The 20,977-nt window shown below is 44.7% G+C and overlaps 1 protein-coding gene across 1 annotated transcript in view; it reads left to right on the top strand.

Moving 5' to 3' along the window:
* LOC126428366 (glutamate-rich protein 2) overlaps positions 1 to 20,977 on the top strand; it is a 294,147-nt gene that overhangs the window by 261,419 nt on the left and 11,751 nt on the right. The window contains exon 4 of the mRNA XM_050090296.1: positions 18,907 to 18,978. Coding sequence (XP_049946253.1) covers positions 18,907 to 18,978 — 72 coding nt within the window. The remainder of the gene's footprint in view (positions 1 to 18,906; positions 18,979 to 20,977) is intronic.

Below are 20,977 nucleotides of genomic sequence, written 5' to 3' on the forward strand. Positions count from 1 at the left end.
TGTGACGCAGTAACGACAATATGTAAGCGGAGCAGACACGGTCGGGCCATCACCCTACCGAAGACATGTGCTGCAAATAGGGAAACCCATTGAGATAAACAACTTTGACAAAGAACAGCCTATTACACTACTGGCCATTAAAATTGCTACACCAAGAAGAAATGCAGATCATAAACGGGTATTCATTGGACAAATATATTATACTAGAACTGACATGTGATTACATTTGCACGCAATTTGGGTGCATAGATCCTGAGAAATGAGTTCCGAGAACAACCACCTCTGGCCGTAATAACGGCCTTGATACGCCTGGGCATTGAGTCAAACAGAGCTTGGATGGCGTGTACAGGTAGAGCTGCCCATGCAGCTTCAACACGATACCACAGTTCATCAAGAGTAGTGACTGGCGTATTGTGACGAGCCAGTTGCTCGGCCACCATTGACCAGACGTTTTCAGTTGATGAGAGATCTGGAGAATGTGCTGGCCAGGGCAGCAGTCGAACATTTTCTGTATCCAGAAAGGCCCGTACAGGACCTGCAACATGCGGTCGTGCATTATCCTGCTGAAATGTAGGGTTTCGCAGGGATCGAATGAAGGGTAGAGCCACGGGTCGTAACAAATCTGAAATGTAACGTCCACTGTTCAAAGCGCCGTCAATGCGAACAAGAGGTGACCGAGACGTGTAACTAATGGCACCCAATACCAGCACGCCGGGTGATACCCCAGTATGGCGATGACGAATACACGCTTCCAATGTGCGTTCACCGCGATGTCGCCAAACACGGATGCGACCATCACGACGCTGTAAACCTTTATCAAAGTCGGAAACGTGATGGTACGCATTTCTGCTCCTTACACGAGGCATCACAACAACGTTTCACCAGGCAACGCCGGTCAACTGCTGTTTGTGTATGAGAAATCGGTTGGAAACTTTCCTCATGTCAGCACGTTGTAGGTGTCGCCAGCGGTGGCAACCTTGTGTGAATGCTCTGAAAAGCTAATCATTTGCACATCACAGCATGTTCTTCCTATCGGTTAAATTTCGCGTCTATAGCACGTCATCTTCGTGGTGTAGCAATCTTAATGGCCAGTAGTGTATTATGTACAGCCTGTGAACGAGTGTCTTGAAACGGTGAACCTGCTCGAATGTTCAAGTGCTACTGTCGTGAGCATCTACGAAAAGAGTTAGAAGAGCAGTGAAACTACCGCTAGTCTCTAAATGGTTGGACGTTCACGACTCTTCGCAGAATGTGAGGTTCGGAGGCCTGTCTGCTCCGTAAAGTAGGATAGGTGCTGATGTGTGGCATCTCTCCTTAAAGAGCACAATGCTGGTGCACGCACAAGTGTTTCGGAGCTCACCGTTCATCGTACATTGTTGAACATGGAGCTTCGCAGCAGACCACGCCCACGTGTCCACATGTAGACCCAATGACATCGTCAGTTACGATTGCAGTGGGCACGAGGCCATCGGAATTCGACCGGCGATCGATGGATACGTGTAGGGCCTTCTGCTGAATCAGGTTTTTCTACACGAGGTCGATGGTCGTCTCTACAAACCCCATTATCGCCTTGAACGGCAGCTCGAACGTGCAGTGCACCACGGATGCAGGCTGGTGGGAGCAGCATTATGCTACGGGAGACATTCTCCTTTGCTTGCATGGGACCTGTCGTAGTAATGGAAGACACGCTAATAGCTGCGAACCACCTGCATCCCTTCATGCTTGATGTCTTCCCCGACGGCGATGTCATCTCTCCACAGTATAACTGTCCACGTCTCGGAGCCAGAACCGTGCTACAGTGGTTTGAGGAACAGTATACTGAACTCACGTTGATGGCTCGGCGACCAAATTCACCTGTTGCAAATCCTATGGAACCCATGTAGGTCGCCATCGGGCTGCATCACTGCGCACTTAAGTCAGCGGCCCGTTATTTGAAAGAATAACGTCACCTGTACGTAGACATCTAATGTCACATACCTCCAGAAACATACCAACAAACTTTGGGATTCCTGGTACGCAGAATCAGTGATTTATTTCGTTCCAAAGGCGGTGGTTCAAATGGTTCAAATGGCTCTGAGCACTATGGGACTTAACATCTATGGTCATCAGTCCCCTAGAACTTAGAACTACTTAAACCTAACTAACCTAAGGACATCACACAACACCCAGTCATCACGAGGCAGAGAAAATCCCTGACCCCGCCGGGAATCGAACCCGGGAACCCGGGCGCGGGAAGCGAGAACGCTACCGCACGACCACGAGATGCGGACAAGGCGGTGGTCATAATGATTTGGTTCATCAGTGTATACAGCTGCTGTTTATCTGTTACTAGTTTTTTACGTCTGTAATTACTTCATGCTACTTATAGGAGATAAGTACTTGTCATACAGACCCACCCAGATGTCCAAAAGTGTTGAGACACCCACTTCCAGAGCACAGGGAAGCACGCCGGGCTCTGGTGGAATTTGCCCGTCGTATTAAAGACTAGGGCCGGTGTGCCAGCCTCTACTGTATGTGGCTTTTAAGCCGTTTCCCACATCCGAGTACGTGAATACCGGGCTGGTACCAAAGTTCCATCTCACTTACACGTTTCGGAGACGTTCAGGAAATGTCTGGCGCTTTGATAGGGAATAAGACAAGACGCACACAGCTGGAGTGTGCAGTGTCCGTCCTGAGAGGCTGAGAGGATGCGTTGGAGCGGAGGGGGCGGGGGCGGGGGGAGGGGGGTGGAGAGGGAATGGGATGCATGCGTTAGGAATGGCACCCGACGTTACACCACGACACAGACATAAATTTGAATACAGTGAACAGATACGTCAGTAACCGGACAGACACTTCATAATTTCCTGAAAAAAAAAAAAAAAAATCTGGCACCTGGGGGAATTCAACACAGATCTCCTCCTTCACAGTCCAAAACCGTTACCACACAACCACAACGCACTCGCTATTCGAAGTTGCTTGATGTACCTACTGAGCTTGAAACTTTAGTGTTTCTATTTTACTTATTTTTTTCAGAGTTCGCTACGCTTTCTTCCTGGTTTCATGCCTAAGGTGTGTTCAGTTTTTGACGGACTGCTCACTTTGCCACAGTACCACTAAATTCGACGGGGGAGAGTTTCTCTCGTCAGTATTGGAAGACAAACAATAAAATGTTCCCCGTCTCACGTCTGCTAACCCTGCAGTGACCGTGCGCTACCTACCATTCCGCCCCTGACATTAGCGATAAACTTTACTTAGCTCACGGCCAAATTCACCAACGTCAGTTACCTATAAAACATATTGTAAAACATTACTGTCCCTGTAAGTATTTTGTTTCTATATGTAAACTGAAAGTGGAGGAGAGAGAAAGGAAAGGAAAAGGAGGGGACTATTGATGTCAACTGCATCGGAACTTTATCCGGAATAAGTAAATATGATTACCGGACCAGGATTCTTGCCGGGTATCTCCTGCCTGTTAGGCAGGTGCGTTACCAACTGCGCCACCCGGGCAGAGTATCTGCCACAACTCCGCGGACTATCTCGGCACGCCTCGCACCTACCGTCACCTGTTCGCAGTCCGTGCACGTGTCCTCCTCGCTTGTTTCTTAGAGATTCCCACTGGAGGTCAGACGCAATTGTGCACCCTCACAGAAGGAGGTGGATTCGTTGCCCATCAAGGTGAATCATTTATATTAATTCGTGGCGTGTGAACTTTCGGACATGCACCACAACTGCGGATTCAGACTTGTCTGAAGGAACAGACACCAAGAATTCGTATTTTTGTTACTAAACAAGAAAATAATATCTTAAGAAGCTCTTAACGTTAGCTGTCGTTTTTGGAGTCGGCTGTTAGTTGCTCGATGCGTACTATTATAAAGTACGGCTAACAACCGCGGGCCGGACAAATACTTGGTTCGCGACCCCCTCCCGTCGGGCCGCCGCGTGTTACCACAGGCGGCTCGCGCCCAACTCCACCAATTACGCCACCCGCAATACATTACCGTGAGTCGCATTGCCTACCAGCCAGGCTAACGAACCGCTCTGAATGGAATTTTGTGTCAACCTTCAACGACAGAACATTCCGAAAAAAGACGATATCGCATAATTTGTGATTAATCTACACCACTGGCCAATACAATTGCTACACCAGGAAGAAATGCAGATGATAAACAGGTATTCATTGGACAAATATATTATACTAGAACTGACATGTTACTACATTTTCACACAATTCGGGTGCATAGATCCTGAGAAATCAGTTCCCAGAACAACCACCTCTGGCCGTAATAACGGCCTTGATACGCCTGGGCAGTGAGTCAAACAGAGCTTGGATGCCATGTACAGGTACAGCTGCCCATGTAGCTTCAACACGATACCACAGTTCATCAAGAGTAGTGAGAGGCGTATTGTGACCAGCCAGTTGCTCGGCCACCATTGACCAGACGTTTTCAATTGGTGAGAGATCTGGAGGATGTGCTGACCAGGGCGGCTGTCGAACATTTTCTGTATCCAAAAAGGCTCGTACAGGACCTGCAACATGCGGTCGTGCCTTATCCTGCTGAAATGTAGCGTTTCGCAGGGATCGGATGAAGGGTAGAGCTACGGGTCGTAACACATCTGAAATATGACGTCCACTGTTCAAAGTGCCGTCAATGTGAACAAGAGGTGACCGCTACGTGTAACCAGTGGCACCCCATACCATCACGCCGGGTGATACGCCAGTATGGCGATGACTAATACACGCTTCCAATGTGCGTTCAGCGAGACGTCGCCAAACACGGATGTGACCATCGTGATGCTGTAAACAGAACCTGAATTCATCCGAAAAAAAGACGTTTTGCCGTTCGTGCACACAGGTTTTTCGTTGGGTACACCATAGTAGGCGCTCCTGTCTGTTATGCAGCGTCAGGGGTAACAGCAGCCATGGTCTCTGAGCTGATAGTCTATGCTGCTGCAAACGTCGTCGAACTGCTCGTGCAGATGGTTCTTGTCTCGGCCGGCCGGAGTGGTCGTGCGGTTCTAGGCGCTTCAGTCCGGAACCGCGTGACCGCTACGGTCGCAAGTTCGAATCCTGCCTCGTGCATGGATGTGTGTGATGCCCTTAGGTTAGTTATGTTTAAGTAGTTCTAAGTTCTAGGGGACTGATGACCACAGCAGTTAAGTCCCATTGTGCTCAGAGCCATATGAACCATTTTTTTTTTTTTTTTTTTTTTGTCTTGCAAACGTCCCCACCTGTTGATTCAGAGATCGAGACGCGAGACGTGGCTGCACGATCCGTTACAGCCATGCGGATAAGATGCCTGTCATCTCGACTGCTAGTGATACGAGGCCGTTGGGATCCAGCACGGCGTTCTGTATTACCCTCGTGAACCCACCGATTCCATATTCTGCTAACAGTCATTGGATCTCGACCAACGCGAGCGGCAATGCCACGATACGATAAACTGCAATCGCGATAGGCTACAATCCGACCTTTATCAAAGTCGGAAACGTGATGGTATGCATTTCTCCTCCTTACACGAGGCATCACAACAACGTGTCACCAGGCAACGGCGGTCAACGGCTCTTTGTGTATGAGAAATCGGTTGGAAACTTTCCTCATGTCAGCACGTTGTAGGTGTGACCACCGGCGCCAAACTTGCGTGAATGCTCTGAAAAGCTAATCACTTGCATATCACAGCATCTTCTTCCTGTCGGTTAAATTTCGAGTCTGTAGCACGTCATTTTCGTGGTGTAGTAATTTTAATGGCCAGTACTGCAGTGTAAAATTATTTTACATGGTCTATCGTTGTTTTAAAAATAAAGGGTCAGTATATTAATATACTAGTCTAGGGCGTTATAATACACACGCCGCCCCATAGCGAGAAACAACAGTTTTCAGCACCTGCGTGAACGCGTTAATACAAGAACTCTATTTGCAGTTGCGAATATGGACAACCATCAGCTGTTTAACAAAATGACGAAGATGAAAAGTTGTGCCGGTCCGGAACTCGAACCCGGACTTCCCGCTTATCGCGACCAGTCGCCTTACTATTTGGCTATCCGAGCGCGACTCATTGCCATATGTTGTCAAGCATGTGTCTACAACATGTACTCATACGTCCATTATACAAGGTGATTCATGAAGATACGCAAATATTTTAATATATTACATCTACAAGTAAAACTAAAGAAAAATATATATACCAACTTAGGTCCGCAAATGTTTAGTTACGGAGTTGTGGCTAATAAAAGATTTCGCCTGAAATTTAGCAACTTCGCTAATGTGACGCCATCGCAATACTGTACGAGGTTAAACTAAAGCACGGTTTCCGCTTATTTTTATGTTACTGATCTGGTGAATCTAATAACACATGCTCCAGACCAGGGGCGGTTCTAGAAGTCGGTCTAGGGGGGGGGGCTATTTGGGGGAGGGGGGGGGGTTGTGGGAGTGGAATATCGCTTAACAAAAGGAGAGTTGGGGTCCTCCGCCGACAAACTGGAAAAATTTGGTGTTGCTTAAAGTAGTTTTTGGTAACTGTTTTGGAGTTCAGGGTAAAAGAAACTTATTTTCACACGGGAGATTTTATAAATTACATAAACCATGAAAAAGGTCAATTTACAACAAATATGTTTTCATTAATTTTCTGGATACAGAAGATGCCATGAATGTAAAAACTTGAACTTGACATGAATATTAAAAAAATCTGTAACAAAATTCTGTATAGTTCCGTCTTCTGCCCAATTTGTCGTGCTCATTCGCCTCTGTTTCTTTTTACTGAATATGACAATGATATTTTCAATGTCCATATCTCTTTCTTTATGGATATTTGCAAGAAGCCAATTCATTTAGTCTCACCTGCCCCATTGTGTACGCAAATATGTCTTTATTCGTCTCAAAGTAGAGAAGCTTCGTTCAGGAGTGCTTTTGGTGACTGGAATGGTCCCAAATATTTGAAGTAAAACATATACATTTGGGAAAAACTGCTTTTCGCATTTCTTTAACGATTCAGTTACTGATTCATGTCTTTTACTTTCATCAACCCACTTTTTCTTCCATAGTTACAGCTCTCCTTTCATTAAAAGCAAAGAACTCTCCAAAAACTGTTCATATTTCACGGATGCCTGGATCACTTCATCCCCACTGTATTTTAAACAGTATGCAGGAATAAGACCTTCAAGTGGTAATATGGCGCGAAAATCTTGGGGAAATCTTGTTTCTAGCTCGGCAATAAAACGATCCACAACAGGTAAAAATACTGCTTGCCTGAAGTACTCCTCGGCGTTTGAAGCAGGAACGTTGTCTCTTTTGGTTTGTGTTGAAATAGTTCTTGGCATTGCTATTACACTTCCAATATCTTCTGCCAGTTTAACAGCGTCTTCAAAAATACTTCCGAATTCTATTTCAGAATCCATCCTTATATTACTGAACCCCTCAAGCACATCATTGACATGATTTAAGGCTGTTGTTAAATCCATTTTAGGACTTTGGAGCTGTTCGCTTAGTCTTAAAGAGAAGCAATATGCTGCAGTTGCTAAAGCTATTACGAAGTCTCCTCTTCGGACAGCAGAACTAAACATACAAGCTTTACAAGCCGTTTCTTCGTTGGTTTCACGACCACTTGAAAGTTCGTCAAACAAGGTCACGACCGGGACAAATAGCGCCTTGAAAGCAATAAGGCTATCGTGTCTTTCCACCCATATTGTTGGACACATTGCCTTCGACTTTGTTTTCTTTGACCCTGTGAACGGTAGTCGTGATATAGCTTTCTCTAGGGAACTTTTTCTGTTTGCAGAGGCAAACAAGAATGCTGAAACTGATCCTACAGTTCTAATCATATTTATAACTATTGGAGTATCACAAGACTTCAAAATGCACAAGTTCAAAGAGTTGCTAAAACAGTGGGTATAAATAGCTAACGGTTGTTTACTTAAAATAAGAGCTGGAACTCCTTTAAATCTCCCAGCCATGTTTGAGCCACCATCATAGCCCTGTCCACAAAGATACTGCTAGCTCAGCCCCAGTGTCTTGAGTTCTTCATCGATGGCTTCTGCAATAGAAGTGCCAGTAGTTGATTTAAGCTCAGTAAAACCCAGAAAGTCTTCTTTGGTAACAAAGGTCTCGTGTCCATATACCTAATACAAAATGTCATCTGCTCCGTAGTGGTGACATCAGTTGTTTCATCACACGTAATGCTAAAAAATTTAGCCTTTTTCACATATTTCGATATTGACGAGCGAATAGCGTCACCAATGCAATGTATCACTTCGTTTTGGACTGTGTTACTTATCATAGAACTGTTTTGGCCACATGTACTGAAATGATGTTTTAAATCTTCATCTCCAGCATCCACACAAAAAGCCAAAAGACAAATACTCAATGTTTTCCCTGTAGAAGATCAGTTTTTTTTCTTCCTTTATCTGAGGAATTAAACCATGATCACGATGTCCTCGTAAAGGTAGGTTATTTCTAGCACACAGGACTATAGTCTTTATAATAGGCCTCAAGCGTTTCCGGTTTTCTTCAATAACTGAAGATTTCGTGGTACTGAGGACAACGGTAATAATTTTTTTCTTGATTCCATAGACTTGGTCAACACTGTGGCCTTCTGCATGGAAAATTTGTGATATTTTGTGTTTTCATGATGAAGATCTTCCGTAGTCTTTTTGTATTTGACCAATGGTTCTTTTACCAGTGTTTTCAACGCCTACAAAAATAAATTAAAAATGTCTTAGGTAAAGAATTAAATAAAGAAAAATAGTGCAAACATCAAACCTTGTAAGCACTCGAAATATTAGCAACATAGAAATTTTTGCTGAAAAATCAAGCCTGACAACTATTTGAATAATTGTGTTTGTGTATCTGAAGTGTTTCCGATTAAAAACGACACCTACAAGTTATTTATGTTTTTTTACGAATCCAGTTAAAGGTTTCAATTATTTAGAATAATGGAAAGCTGTAATAAGTATCTGAGAGCCGATTCCGGCAACTGAAGGAGAAAACAGAACACATGCAGCACATAATCCACCACGTAACATTTTAATGTATGAAAGCAAGTTGTACTGGCTCATCCATTCATGCTTAAATCTTGGTTTTTGCTTCCCTTATAACTGAGTAGGAAAAGAAAAGTTTGCAGGAGGCTTCCAAGTATTCTTTAAAAACTTAAGCTTCTCATCATCACGTAAGGCGACTTTAACAGCTCTTCCTATGTCATATGGGTCATAATATTTTTCAATCCTTTCTGGTCTTTCTTCCTGCAAATAAAATATGCTTTAAATGTCAGTATTACGTACAAGTGGCTCAACACAAAAGTATATAGAGTTATTGACAAATATAAATAATTTTAATTTATTATGACCACTAAAAAGTCAACATTCGTCTTCCAAAACGTTAACGTTACCCCATATCCCTCGGTCTTGTCCACTCCCCCTACAAACATTCGTATGGGCGCCCTCGGTAAACAGTATTGAAATGGTCTTGTGTACTGATATGCTTAATGAAGGTACTAACCGCAACAATTCCGTACAGTAATGGAAAAAAGTCTCAGAACAGTGAAGCAGTAAAGAGTAAAAAAGCAGACAACAATGGCTACTACAGACAGTGTTTCAGCTTCCAAATGTTACCGGCAGCCCGGAACAAGTGACTGCCGTCACCCGCCTTCTACCAATTCAGGACTGTCAAGTTACAGTTTACACACTGTAACTCTCATTTGTTTGTGAAACCAGTCCGTGAACGGTATTTAGGAGTCCAAAGGTACGTAAAATCTAAGTTTCTCTTAATTTAGTGGCCTTTTCCTGGAAGTTTTGTTTGCTAACGTTCCTTTAGAAACGCTTCAAACTTTAACACGACATTAGCGATCTATGTCAGTGAAGGTCGTTGGTTGGTTCCTCCGCTCTGTGCCATCAGTCGGTCGCAGTCAGATTAATAACAGCAAAACCAGGAAAGATTCCGCATCACATTACTTACTGCAGGCCTACAATCTTTCTTCTAGTAGTCTGAAAAGCTTTTAGAAACTTCTGAAATGCTCTCACATGTTTATAGACTATTACTGAAAATTGGTTGATATTGTTGAGAAAGAAAGCTTTGAATAATTTGTAAGGTGACAGAATAAATGAGGGTCAATTTCGCACCTTAGATAAGAGCTCTATATATCGTAACGGGAAGGTGAATATGACACCTAACTTAATTTGGCAGTAATGAGCAAATTTGCCTTCAAGTATGTAACACAAAATGGATGACACTCGAAACTTCCTGGCAGATTAAAACTGTGTGCCCGACCGAGACTCGAACTCGGGACCTTTGCCTTTCGCGGGCAAGTGCTCTACCAACTGAGCTACCGAAGCACGACTCATGCCCGGTACTCACACCTTTACTTCTGCCAGTACCTCGCCTACTACCTTCCTACCGGGCGTGAGTCGTGCTTCGGTAGCTCAGTTGGTAGAGCACTTGCCCGCGAAAGGCAAAGGTCCCGAGTTCGAGTCTCGGTCGGGCACACAGTTTTAATCTGCCAGGAAGTTTCATATCAGCGCACAGTCCGCTGCAGAGTGAAAATCTCATTCTGGAAACATCCCCCAGGCTGTGGCTAAGCCATGTCTCCGCAATATCCTTTCTTTCAGGAGTGCTAGTTCTGCAAGGTTCGCAGGAGAGCTTCTGTAAAGTTTGGAAGGTAGGAGGTGAGGTACTGGCAGAAGTAAAGCTGTGAGTACCGGGCGTGAGTCGTGCTTCGGTAGCTCATTGGTAGAGCACTTGCCCGCGAAAGGCAAAGGTCCCGAGTTCGAGTCTCGGTCGGGCACACAGTTTTAATCTGCCAGGAAGTTTCATATCAGCGCACACTCCCCTGCAGAGTGAAAATCTCATTCCGGGATGACACTCAATTGACGGTATCAACACACCGATCATGTAAGCATGTCTATGAGTGGAAGGTGAGACAAGCAGCGAGAGCAAACGTTTTGGTTTGGAAGCAATTGCGAGGAGAGGCGAAAGCCGCACCACAGCATTTAGGGCACGTACCAAACAATTCAAATGGCTCTAAGCACTATGGGACTTAACTTCTGAGGTCATTCAGTCCCCTAGACCTTAGAACTACTTAAACCTAACTAAGCTAAGGACATCACACACATCCCTGCCCGAGGCACGATTCGAACCTGCCACCGTAGCAGCAGTGCCGTTCTGGAGTGAAGCGCCTAAAACAGATCGGCCACAGCGGCCGGCGAGTGCGCCCCAAGGCGGGAGTCAACGACAGACCGACCAGGTGACTCAGATGCTACTGGTCGAGAAAAAGCTGTGACACGGAGAACAGAAGAACCCAGGTGAGGAGACAGTTTGGCTACGAGAAAGACAAGGCGGAAATTTTCGAAGACTCTTCTCTGAATAGGCATCAAGTGCAGAACAGGGTGCATAATGCTCTGTACGATTCAGAGGAGAAATTTGTGTGAACACAGCTAGAAATTAGCTGTAGCGTCGTTCAGCTACAACAGCGGAGAAACGTACCAGCCAGTTAGTTGTTCTTGAGAGAACTGAGAGGGCATTATAATATGCACGCTGCTCCCGCCATGTGCGTGTATATCGCCATATTCCAAGTTTAGGGATGAGTACTTTTTTCTCACATAATGAGAAACATATGGAGAGTTTCTGCTGGGAAATTCAGCAAAGGTTTAAAAAGTGGTTCAAATGGCTCTGAGCACTATGGGACTTAACTTCTGAGGTCATCAGTCCCCTAGAACTTAGAACTACTTAAACCCAACTAACCTAAGAACATCACACACATCCATGCCCAAGGCAGGATTCGAACCTGCGACCGTAGCGGTCGCGCGGTTCCAGACAGCAAAGGTTTAACAAGTTTTTATAGGAATTTAGGAGGAAGAGAGCGGCTATGCATGTGATAGCTCATCACAGCTAAGGTAAATACCGCGTGCAGGTATGTAAACTTGTTGGTTCACGAGCTTGCGTCCACTGAAAACTCGAGCGACCTTGGGTAATCTTTTGCTCGACTTGTCACAAAACTAACCATCCTCCGTAGACATGACTGTCATCCTAAATAGTACCGAACTTTGAACCGGAATCTGATGATTTATCGTAGTACTAACCAACATCATAATGTAATTGTAAGAATAATTTTGTAAAGAAACTTCTAATTAAAATTTAATATTGTTGTGTTTACGATTAGTTAAATTTCAGAGGACAAGATGCGTCATTTTCACAGCTGTCTTACCATTATCAAAAATACATATGGCCGGCTTTAGTTGTTGTGGTCTTCAGTCCTGAGACTGGTTTGATGCAGCTCTCCATGCTACTCTATCCTGTGCAAGGTTCTTCATCTCCCAGTACCTACTGCAACCTACATCCTTCTGAATCTGCTTAGTGTATTCATCTCTTAGTCTCCCTCTACGATTTTTACCCTCCACGCTGCCCTCCAATGCTAAATTTGTAATCCCTTGATGCCTCAAAACATATCCTACCAACCGATCCCTTCTTCCAGTCAAGTTGTGCCACAAACTTCTCTTCTCCCCAATCCTATTCAATACCTCCTCATTAGTTACGTGATCTACCCACCTTATCTTCAGCATTCTTCTGTAGCACCACATTTCGAAAGCTTCTATTCTCTTCTTGTGCAAACTGGTTATCGTCCATGTTTCACTTCCATACATGGCTACACTCCATACAAATACTTTCAGAAACGACTTCCTGACACTTAAATCTATACTCGATGTTAACAAATTTCTCTTCTTCAGAAACGATTTCCTCGCCATTGCCAGTCTACATTATATATCCTCTCTGCTTCGACCATCCTCAGTTATTTTGCTCCCTAAATAGCAAAACTCCTTTACTACTTTAAGTGTCTCATTTCCTAATCTAATTCCCTCAGCATCATCCGATTTAATTTGACTACATTCCATTATCCTCGTTTTGCTTTTGTTGATGTTCATCTTATATCCTCCTTTCAAGACACTGTCCATTCCGTTCAACTGCTCTTCCAAGTCCTTTGCTGTCTCTGACAGAATTACAATGTCATCGGCGAACCTCAAAGTTTTTACTTCTTCTCCATGAATTTTAATACCAACTCCGAATTTTTCTTTTGTTTCCTTTACTGCTTGCTCAATATACAGATTGAATAACATCGGGGAGAGGCTACAACCCTGTCTCACCGGCTTTAGTAAAAAAAAAGAAATACGACAAGAAAGTGAAACTTCCTGGCAGATTAAAACTGAGTGCCGTACCGAGACTCGAACTCGCGACCAGCTTTAATCTGCCAGGAAGTTCCATATCAGTGCACACTCCGCTGCAGAGTGAAAATCTCATTCTGGAAACAACAATAAAGTGTTATTTTTCAGTAAAAATTAATTAAATAATGCTGGTTTGTGCAGAAAATACACTCCTGGAAATGGAAAAAAAGAACACATTGACACCGGTGTGTCAGACCCACCATACTTGCTCCGGACACTGCGAGAGGGCTGTACAAGCAATGATCACACGCACGGCACAGCGGACACACCAGGAACCGCGGTGTTGGCCGTCGAATGGCGCTAGCTGCGCAGCATTTGTGCACCGCCGCCGTCAGTGTCAGCCAGTTTGCCGAGGCATACGGAGCTCCATCGCAGTCTTTAACACTGGTAGCATGCCGCGACAGCGTGGACGTGAACCGTATGTGCAGTTGACAGACTTTGAGCGAGGGCATATAGTGGGCATGCGGGAGGCCGGGTGGACGTACCGCCGAATTGCTCAACACGTGGGGCGTGAGGTCTCCACAGTACATCGATGTTGTCGCCAGTGGTCGGCGGAAGGTGCACGTGCCCGTCGACCTGGGACCGGACCGCAGCGACGCACGGGTGCACGCCAAGACCGTAGGATCCTACGCAGTGCCGTAGGGGACCGCACCGCCACTTCCCAGCAAATTAGGGACACTGTTGCTCCTGGGGTATCGGCGAGGACCATTCGCAACCGTCTCCATGAAGCTGGGCTACGGTCCCGCACACCGTTAGGCCGTCTTCCGCTCACGCCCCAACATCGTGCAGCCCCGCCTCCAGTGGTGTCGCGACAGGCGTGAATGGAGGGACGAATGGAGACGTGTCGTCTTCAGCGATGAGAGTCGCTTCTGCCTTGGTGCCAATGATGGTCGTATGCGTGTTTGGCGCCGTGCAGGTGAGCGCCACAATCAGGACTGCATACGACCGAGGCACACAGGGCCAACACCCGGCATCATGGTGTGGGGAGCGATCTCCTACACTGGCCGTACACCACTGGTGATCGTCGAGGGGACACTGAATAGTGCACGGTACATCCAAACCGTCATCGAACCCATCGTTCTACCATTCCTAGACCGGCAAGGGAACTTGCTGTTCCAACAGGACAATGCACGTCCGCATGTATCCCGTGCCACCCAACGTGCTCTAGAAGGTGTAAGTCAACTACCCTGGCCAGCAAGATCTCCGGATCTGTCCCCCATTGAGCATGTTTGGGACTGGATGAAGCGTCGTCTCACGCGGTCTGCACGTCCAGCACGAACGCTGGTCCAACTGAGGCGCCAGGTGGAAATGGCATGGCAAGCCGTTCCACAGGACTACATCCAGCATCTCTACGATCGTCTCCATGGGAGAATAGCAGCCTGCATTGCTGCGAAAGGTGGATATACACTGTACTAGTGCCGACATTGTGCATGCTCTGTTGCCTGTGTCTATGTGCCTGTGGTTCTGTCAGTGTGATCATGTGATGTATCTGACCCCAGGAATGTGTCAATAAAGTTTCCCCTTCCTGGGACAATGAATTCACGGTGTTCTTATTTCAATTTCCAGGAGTGTATTTTACCTCTTTATAGACGAATGGCATCTTTAAAAATTGACGCCACTTTTTTTGTTTTCTACCAGTTGTATTCTTGCCATTAGTTATCGATTAAACTTAATAGCGCTAATCTTACTTAATTAAACTAATAACTACTAGTAAAAAATCTCAGTAACATGAAGGAAGTATTATTTAAAATTAAGAAGATATGACGTTTTGTGTTGTCGAAACTGTAGGCTCTAGATGCACAAGCCTGTGACGCTTCCAATTCTGTAGCGCAAGCTTCAGTTTCCTTACGAGAGTTTTTGGCCCAAAATAATCCGTTAGCTTCTGATTCATTGCAGCAACGTGTTTCATCACTCACCCAAATCTCTAACACACTATTATTTCAGAAAAAATTGACACTTCACGACGCATGATTCGGGCACACTACTCAGTTACACACTTCAGTAATATCAGTAATCGTACTCGGAAAACAAGTGTTCGCTGACAGCACGTGGAAGAGTTGCAAGGACAACCGACTAATTTTAACAATCGCTTGGTCAGTCGATTGTTTTTTCATCCAGTCGGTTTCTTCACTCGGTTGCCGCAGTTACATGAATTTTACACTCGGTTTCCGGGTTTGAGTTATTTTACTTACATTCTCTTTCGGACTTTTCAGCTATCGTATCAATTTTTGCTTGGTTTTTAAAATTTAATATCAGATACTGTCCCCTAAATTTATGTATATATAAATGAACCATCACCTTTTAACACGTTCCTGAAATATCTGTGATCAAAGTTGTAAAGATCGTTTTGGAACACCCAGTATTTTTCTTACTTCTTTATTGAGATAATGAGAAGCCACCACCAATTGGCGATCGTATACACGCGACGTCACCCCGCTCGCCAGACAACTGAATAATTTAAATATCATTTGCCTTCTACTCATTGAGCTGTATTAAAACGGACTTAATTTACGTTCATATGGTTCAAATGGCTCTGAGCACTATGGGACTCAACTGCTGAGGTTATTAGTCCCCTAGAACTTAGAACTAGTTAAACCTAACTAACCTAAGGACATCACAAACATCCATGCCCGAGGCAGGATTCGAACCTGCGACCGTAGCGGTCTTGCGGTTCCAGACTGCAGCGCCTAGAACCGCACGGCCACATTGGCCAGCCTTACGTTCATATTCCTTACTACAAACGCGTACTACGTTTAAAGAGATGGGGCCTGGATAAACTGACTAAACCAGAGGTTGTACAGGGTTTCAGGGAGAGCATAAGGGAACAATTGACGGGAATGGGGGAAAGAAATACAGTAGAAGAAGAATGGGTAGCTCTGAGGGATGAAGTAGTGAAGGCAGCAGAGGATTAAGTAGGTAAAAAGACGAGGTCTAGTACAAATCCTTGGGTAACAAAAGAGACACTGAATTTAATTGATGAAAGGATAAAATACAAAAATGCGGTAAATGAAGCAGGCAAAATGGAATACAAACGTCTCAAAAATGAGATCGACAGGAAGTGCAAAATGGCTAAGCAGGGATGGCTAGAGGACAAATGTAAGGATGTAGAGGCTTATCTCACTAGGGGTAAGATAGATACTGCCTACAGGAAAATTAAAGAGACCTTTGGATAAAAGAGAGCCACTTGTATGAATATCAAGAGCTCAGATGGAAACCCAGTTCTAAACAAAGATGGGAAAGCAGAAAGATGGAGGGAGTATATAGAGGGTCCATACAAGGGCGATGTACTTGAGGACAATATTATGGAAATGGAAGAGGATGTAGATGAAATGGGAGATATGATACTGCGTTAAGAGTTTGACAGAGCACTGAAAGACCTGAGTCGAAACAAGGCCCTCGAAGTACACAACATTCCATTAGAGCTACTGACAGCCTTGGGAGAGCCAGTCCTGACAAAACTCTACCATCTGGTGAGCAAGATGTATGAGACAGCCGAAATACCCTCAAACTTCAAGGAAAATATAATAATTCCAATCCCAAAGAAAGCAGGTATTGACAGATGTGAAAATTACCGAACTATCAGTTTAATAAGCCACAGCTGGAAAATACTAACACGAATTCTTTACAGACGAATGGAAAAACTGGTAGAAGCCGACCTGGGGGAAGATCAGTTTGGATTCTGTAGAAATGTTGGAACACGTGACGAATACTGACCCTACGACTTACCTTAGAAAATAGATAAACGAAAGGCAAACCTACGTTTCTAGCATTTGTAGACTTAGAGAAAGCTTTTGACAATGTTGACTGGAATACTCTCTTTCAAATTCTGAAGGTGGCAGCGGTAAACTACAGAAACCAGATGGCAGTTATAAGAGTCGAGGGGTATGAAAGAGAAGCAGTGGCTCGGAAGGGAGTGAGACAGGGTTGTAGCCTATCCCCGATGTTATTCACTCTGTATATTGAGCAAGCAGCAAAGGAAACAAAAGAAAAATTCGGAGTAGGTATTAAAATCCGTGGAGAAGAAATAAAAACTTTGAGGTTCGCCGATGACATTGTAGTTCTATCAGAGACAGCAAAGGACGTGGAAGAGCTGTTGAACGGAATGGACAGTGTCTTCAAAGGAGGGTATAAGATGAACATCAACAAAAGCAAAACGCGCATAGTGGAATGTCGTCGAATTAAGTCGGGTGACGCTGGGGGAATTAGATTTGGAAATGAGACACTTAAAGTAGTAAAGGAGTTTTGCTATTTGGGGAGCAAAATAACTGATGATGGTCGAAGTAGAGAGGATATAAAATGTAGACTGGCAATGGCAAGGAAAGCGTTTCTGAAGAAGAAAAATTTGTTATCATCCAGTATAGATTTAAATGTCAGGAAGTCGTTTCTGAAGGTATTTGTATAGAGTGTAGTCATAGTTTAGACAAGAAGAGAATAGAAGGTTTCGAAATGTGGCGCTACAGAAAAATGCTATAGATTAGATGGGTAGATCACGTAACTAATGAGGAGGTATTGAATAGGATTGGGAAGAAGAGAAATTTGTGGCCCAACTTGACTAGAAGAAGGGACCGGTTGGTAGGACATGTTCTGAGACATCAAGGGATCACCAATTTAGTATTGGAGGGTAGCGTGGAGGGTAAAAATCGAAGAGGGAGACCAAGAGATGAATACACTAAGCAGGTTCAGAAGGATATAGGCAGCTGTGGGTACTGGGAGATGAAGAAGCTTGCACAGGATAGGGTAGCATGGAGAGCTGCATCAAACCAGTCTCAGGACTGAAGACCACAACAACAACAACAACAAGTTGCCCATTTTAAGTTAAATGATGTTTATTGGTTTGGATAGTAAGCTGTTTGCCGCTCTTATTCTTTTGTTAAAATGTGTTTGAAATACATTGCAACCCATATTGCTACCTAATTACAAAAGAAAATGATTTAATCTGTTGAAGTAATACAGTCGCTGAAGTCATTTTATCCAGTATGAAGTGGTAGTCCATTAAGGGGGTGGGGGGGGGGGCTATAGCCCCCATAGCCCCCCCTCCCCTTGCCACTGTCCCTGTTCCAGACGCGTATCTGCAGTAGCTTTCCACAACATCCAGAGAAGCAAAGACGTAACTTCGCAAAGTTTTTAATTTGTTAATTACTTGGCCCAATTTGCTTTTTAAATTCCCGACAACTGCAAAAATTTTTCAACAGAAGTTGAAGAGAATTTAATTTTAGAAAAACGTATGAATGTGTCAGATAATCTGCTTTTATTAATACCTTAGCACACGTGAAATCATGTTAAACCGGAAAAAACAAAGCTCAGTGTGAAGGAAGTTGTACCAGTTGTTAGGCAGGTGGTCCTAATGTTGGGGCTGAGCAGTGTATGGTCGCAATGGAACCGTACACGAGCAACACCAGAGGAGCTTCCAGGTTCGTATCTCCGCCCAACATGCAGTTCAAATCTGTAAACAGGTTTGAACATTAGAGAAATCGACGAAGATAGAAAGACAAGAACGGGCAGTAGTTTCTACAGACTCTCCCTAGTCGCCAACAAATGACACTCATAAAAAGAGACATATCGTACCTTACTAAGATATCTTCTCTGCCCAATGGCCCTAAATCCACATAGATGCAATGTATGGCCGCAGTGCCCTATAAAAATGTACACCATATTTCAAGAAGTTCCTACTGGAGTCCGGAAAGCATTTTTACTTAACTGGCTCGTGCGTGTTTTCTGTTTCAGTTCTGCAGTATGAACCAAACAACGCAGCCGCCAAAGAGTTCTACCCACTGATCGTCGAGAAGATCCAGCTCAGTAAGTACTGCAAACTTTTCCTGCACACTCTGCCCTACGTTATACTTTTTTCAGCCGCATCTTTCGCTTTGGTAAATACAAAGCAACACCATATCTCTGGTGTTAATGGGAAGCGACGTCATGCTGAATGGTACAACAAAAAAGAAGTAAACGGAAAACAAAATAAATGATATTAGAGAATATTTTTTTCGATTTGGTTAATGCCGTCATGGATATCTTCCTATCGTATCGTATGGCTATTCAAACTTTCACGAACATTGTCGATTAACTCATTTCACCACGCGTACTGTGTACTGCCCATTCCAACAGCAAGTTCATCCCTTTACAACACGTCCAACTTGTATCCCCCATATTCTTGCCAGTTTTTTATACAGCTCTCTTCCGTCGTGCGTTCTTATCTGACCGTAGTACTTACTACGTGTGTCCACTTACCGTATTTTACCGACTATAAGATGCACTTATTTCTTCGAAAAATTACCACCAAAATTCAGGTGCGTTTATACTCCAAATTAATACAAAAACGTTCAGTGTTTGATTTAAAATTCCCGCCAGTCTCAAAAATGGCCAAATACACACATAAAAAAAAGTTATGCATCAGCCCGGTTCCAACAACTGCTCAAGCGGGACGTTGACTGTGGTTATTGTATCACAGGCACAGTCCCTCTGATTGTTCAGAGGTGTCGCTAAACCGACCCTAAGGTGTAAACAATCATGCATGAGCAGCGCATATTAGACGGCGGGGGTCCGACAGCCGATCAGTTCCAGTCATTCCACCAGGAAGGAGGCACACGGCTCGTATTGTCTGTAGTTCAACCATGCTTAGACGGTCAATACCGCGGTTTGATAGCGTTCGCATTGTTACTTTGTGCCAGGAAGGGCTCTCAACATGGGAAGTGTCGAGGGGTCTTTGAGTGAACGAAAGCGATGTTGTTCGTACATGGAGGAGATACTGAGAGACAGGAACTGTCGATGACATGCCAGGGACTTTACTACTGCAGTGGCTGACCGCTACCTACGGATTATGGCTCGGAGGAACCCTGTCAGCAACGCCACCACGTTGAATAATGCTTTTCGTGCAGCCACAGGACGTCGTGTTACGACTCAAACTGTGCGCAGTAGGCTGCATGTTGCTCAACTTCACTCCCGACGTCCATGGCGAGGTTCATCTTTGCAACCACGACACCATACAGCGCGGTACAGAAGGGCCCAACAACACGCCGAGTGGACCGCTCAGGATTGGCAGCACGTTCTCTTCACCGATGAGTGTCGCATATGCCTTCAACCGTACAATCGTCAGAGACGTGTTTGGAGGCAGCCCGGTCAGGCTGAACGCCTTAGACACACTGTCCAGCGAGTACAGCAAGGTGGACGTTCCCTGATGTTTTCGGTGGATTTATGTGATGCGGACTTACGCCGCTGGTGGTTATGGAAGGCGCAATAACGGCTGTGCGATACGCGAATGCCATCCTCCAACTAATAATGCAACAATATCGGCAGCATATTGGCGAAGCATTCGTCTTCACAGACAACAATTCGCGGCCCCATCGTGCACATCTTGTGAATGACTTCCTTCAGGATAACGATATCGCTAGACTAGAGTGGCCAGAATTTTCTCCAGACGTGAACCCTATCCAACATGCCTGGGATAGATTGAAAAGGGCTGTTTATGGATGACGTGACCCACCAACCACTCTGAGGGATCTAGGCCGAATCCCCGTTGAGGAGTGGGACAATCTGGACGAACAATGCCTTGATTAAATTGTGGATAGTATGCCACGACGAATATAGGTATGCATCATTGCAAGAGGACCTGCTACTGGGTATTAGAGGTACCGGTGTGTATAGCAGTGTGGACCACCACCTCTGAAGGTCTCGCTTTATGGTGGTACAACAAGCAATACGTGGTTTTCATGAGCAATAAAAAGGGCGGAAATGATGTTTATGTTGATCTCTATTCTAATTTTCTGTACAGGTTCCGGAACTCTCTAACTGAGGTGAT

Source organism: Schistocerca serialis, chromosome 12, assembly GCF_023864345.2.
Source record: "Schistocerca serialis cubense isolate TAMUIC-IGC-003099 chromosome 12, iqSchSeri2.2, whole genome shotgun sequence".
Classification (NCBI taxonomy): domain Eukaryota; kingdom Metazoa; phylum Arthropoda; class Insecta; order Orthoptera; family Acrididae; genus Schistocerca; species Schistocerca serialis.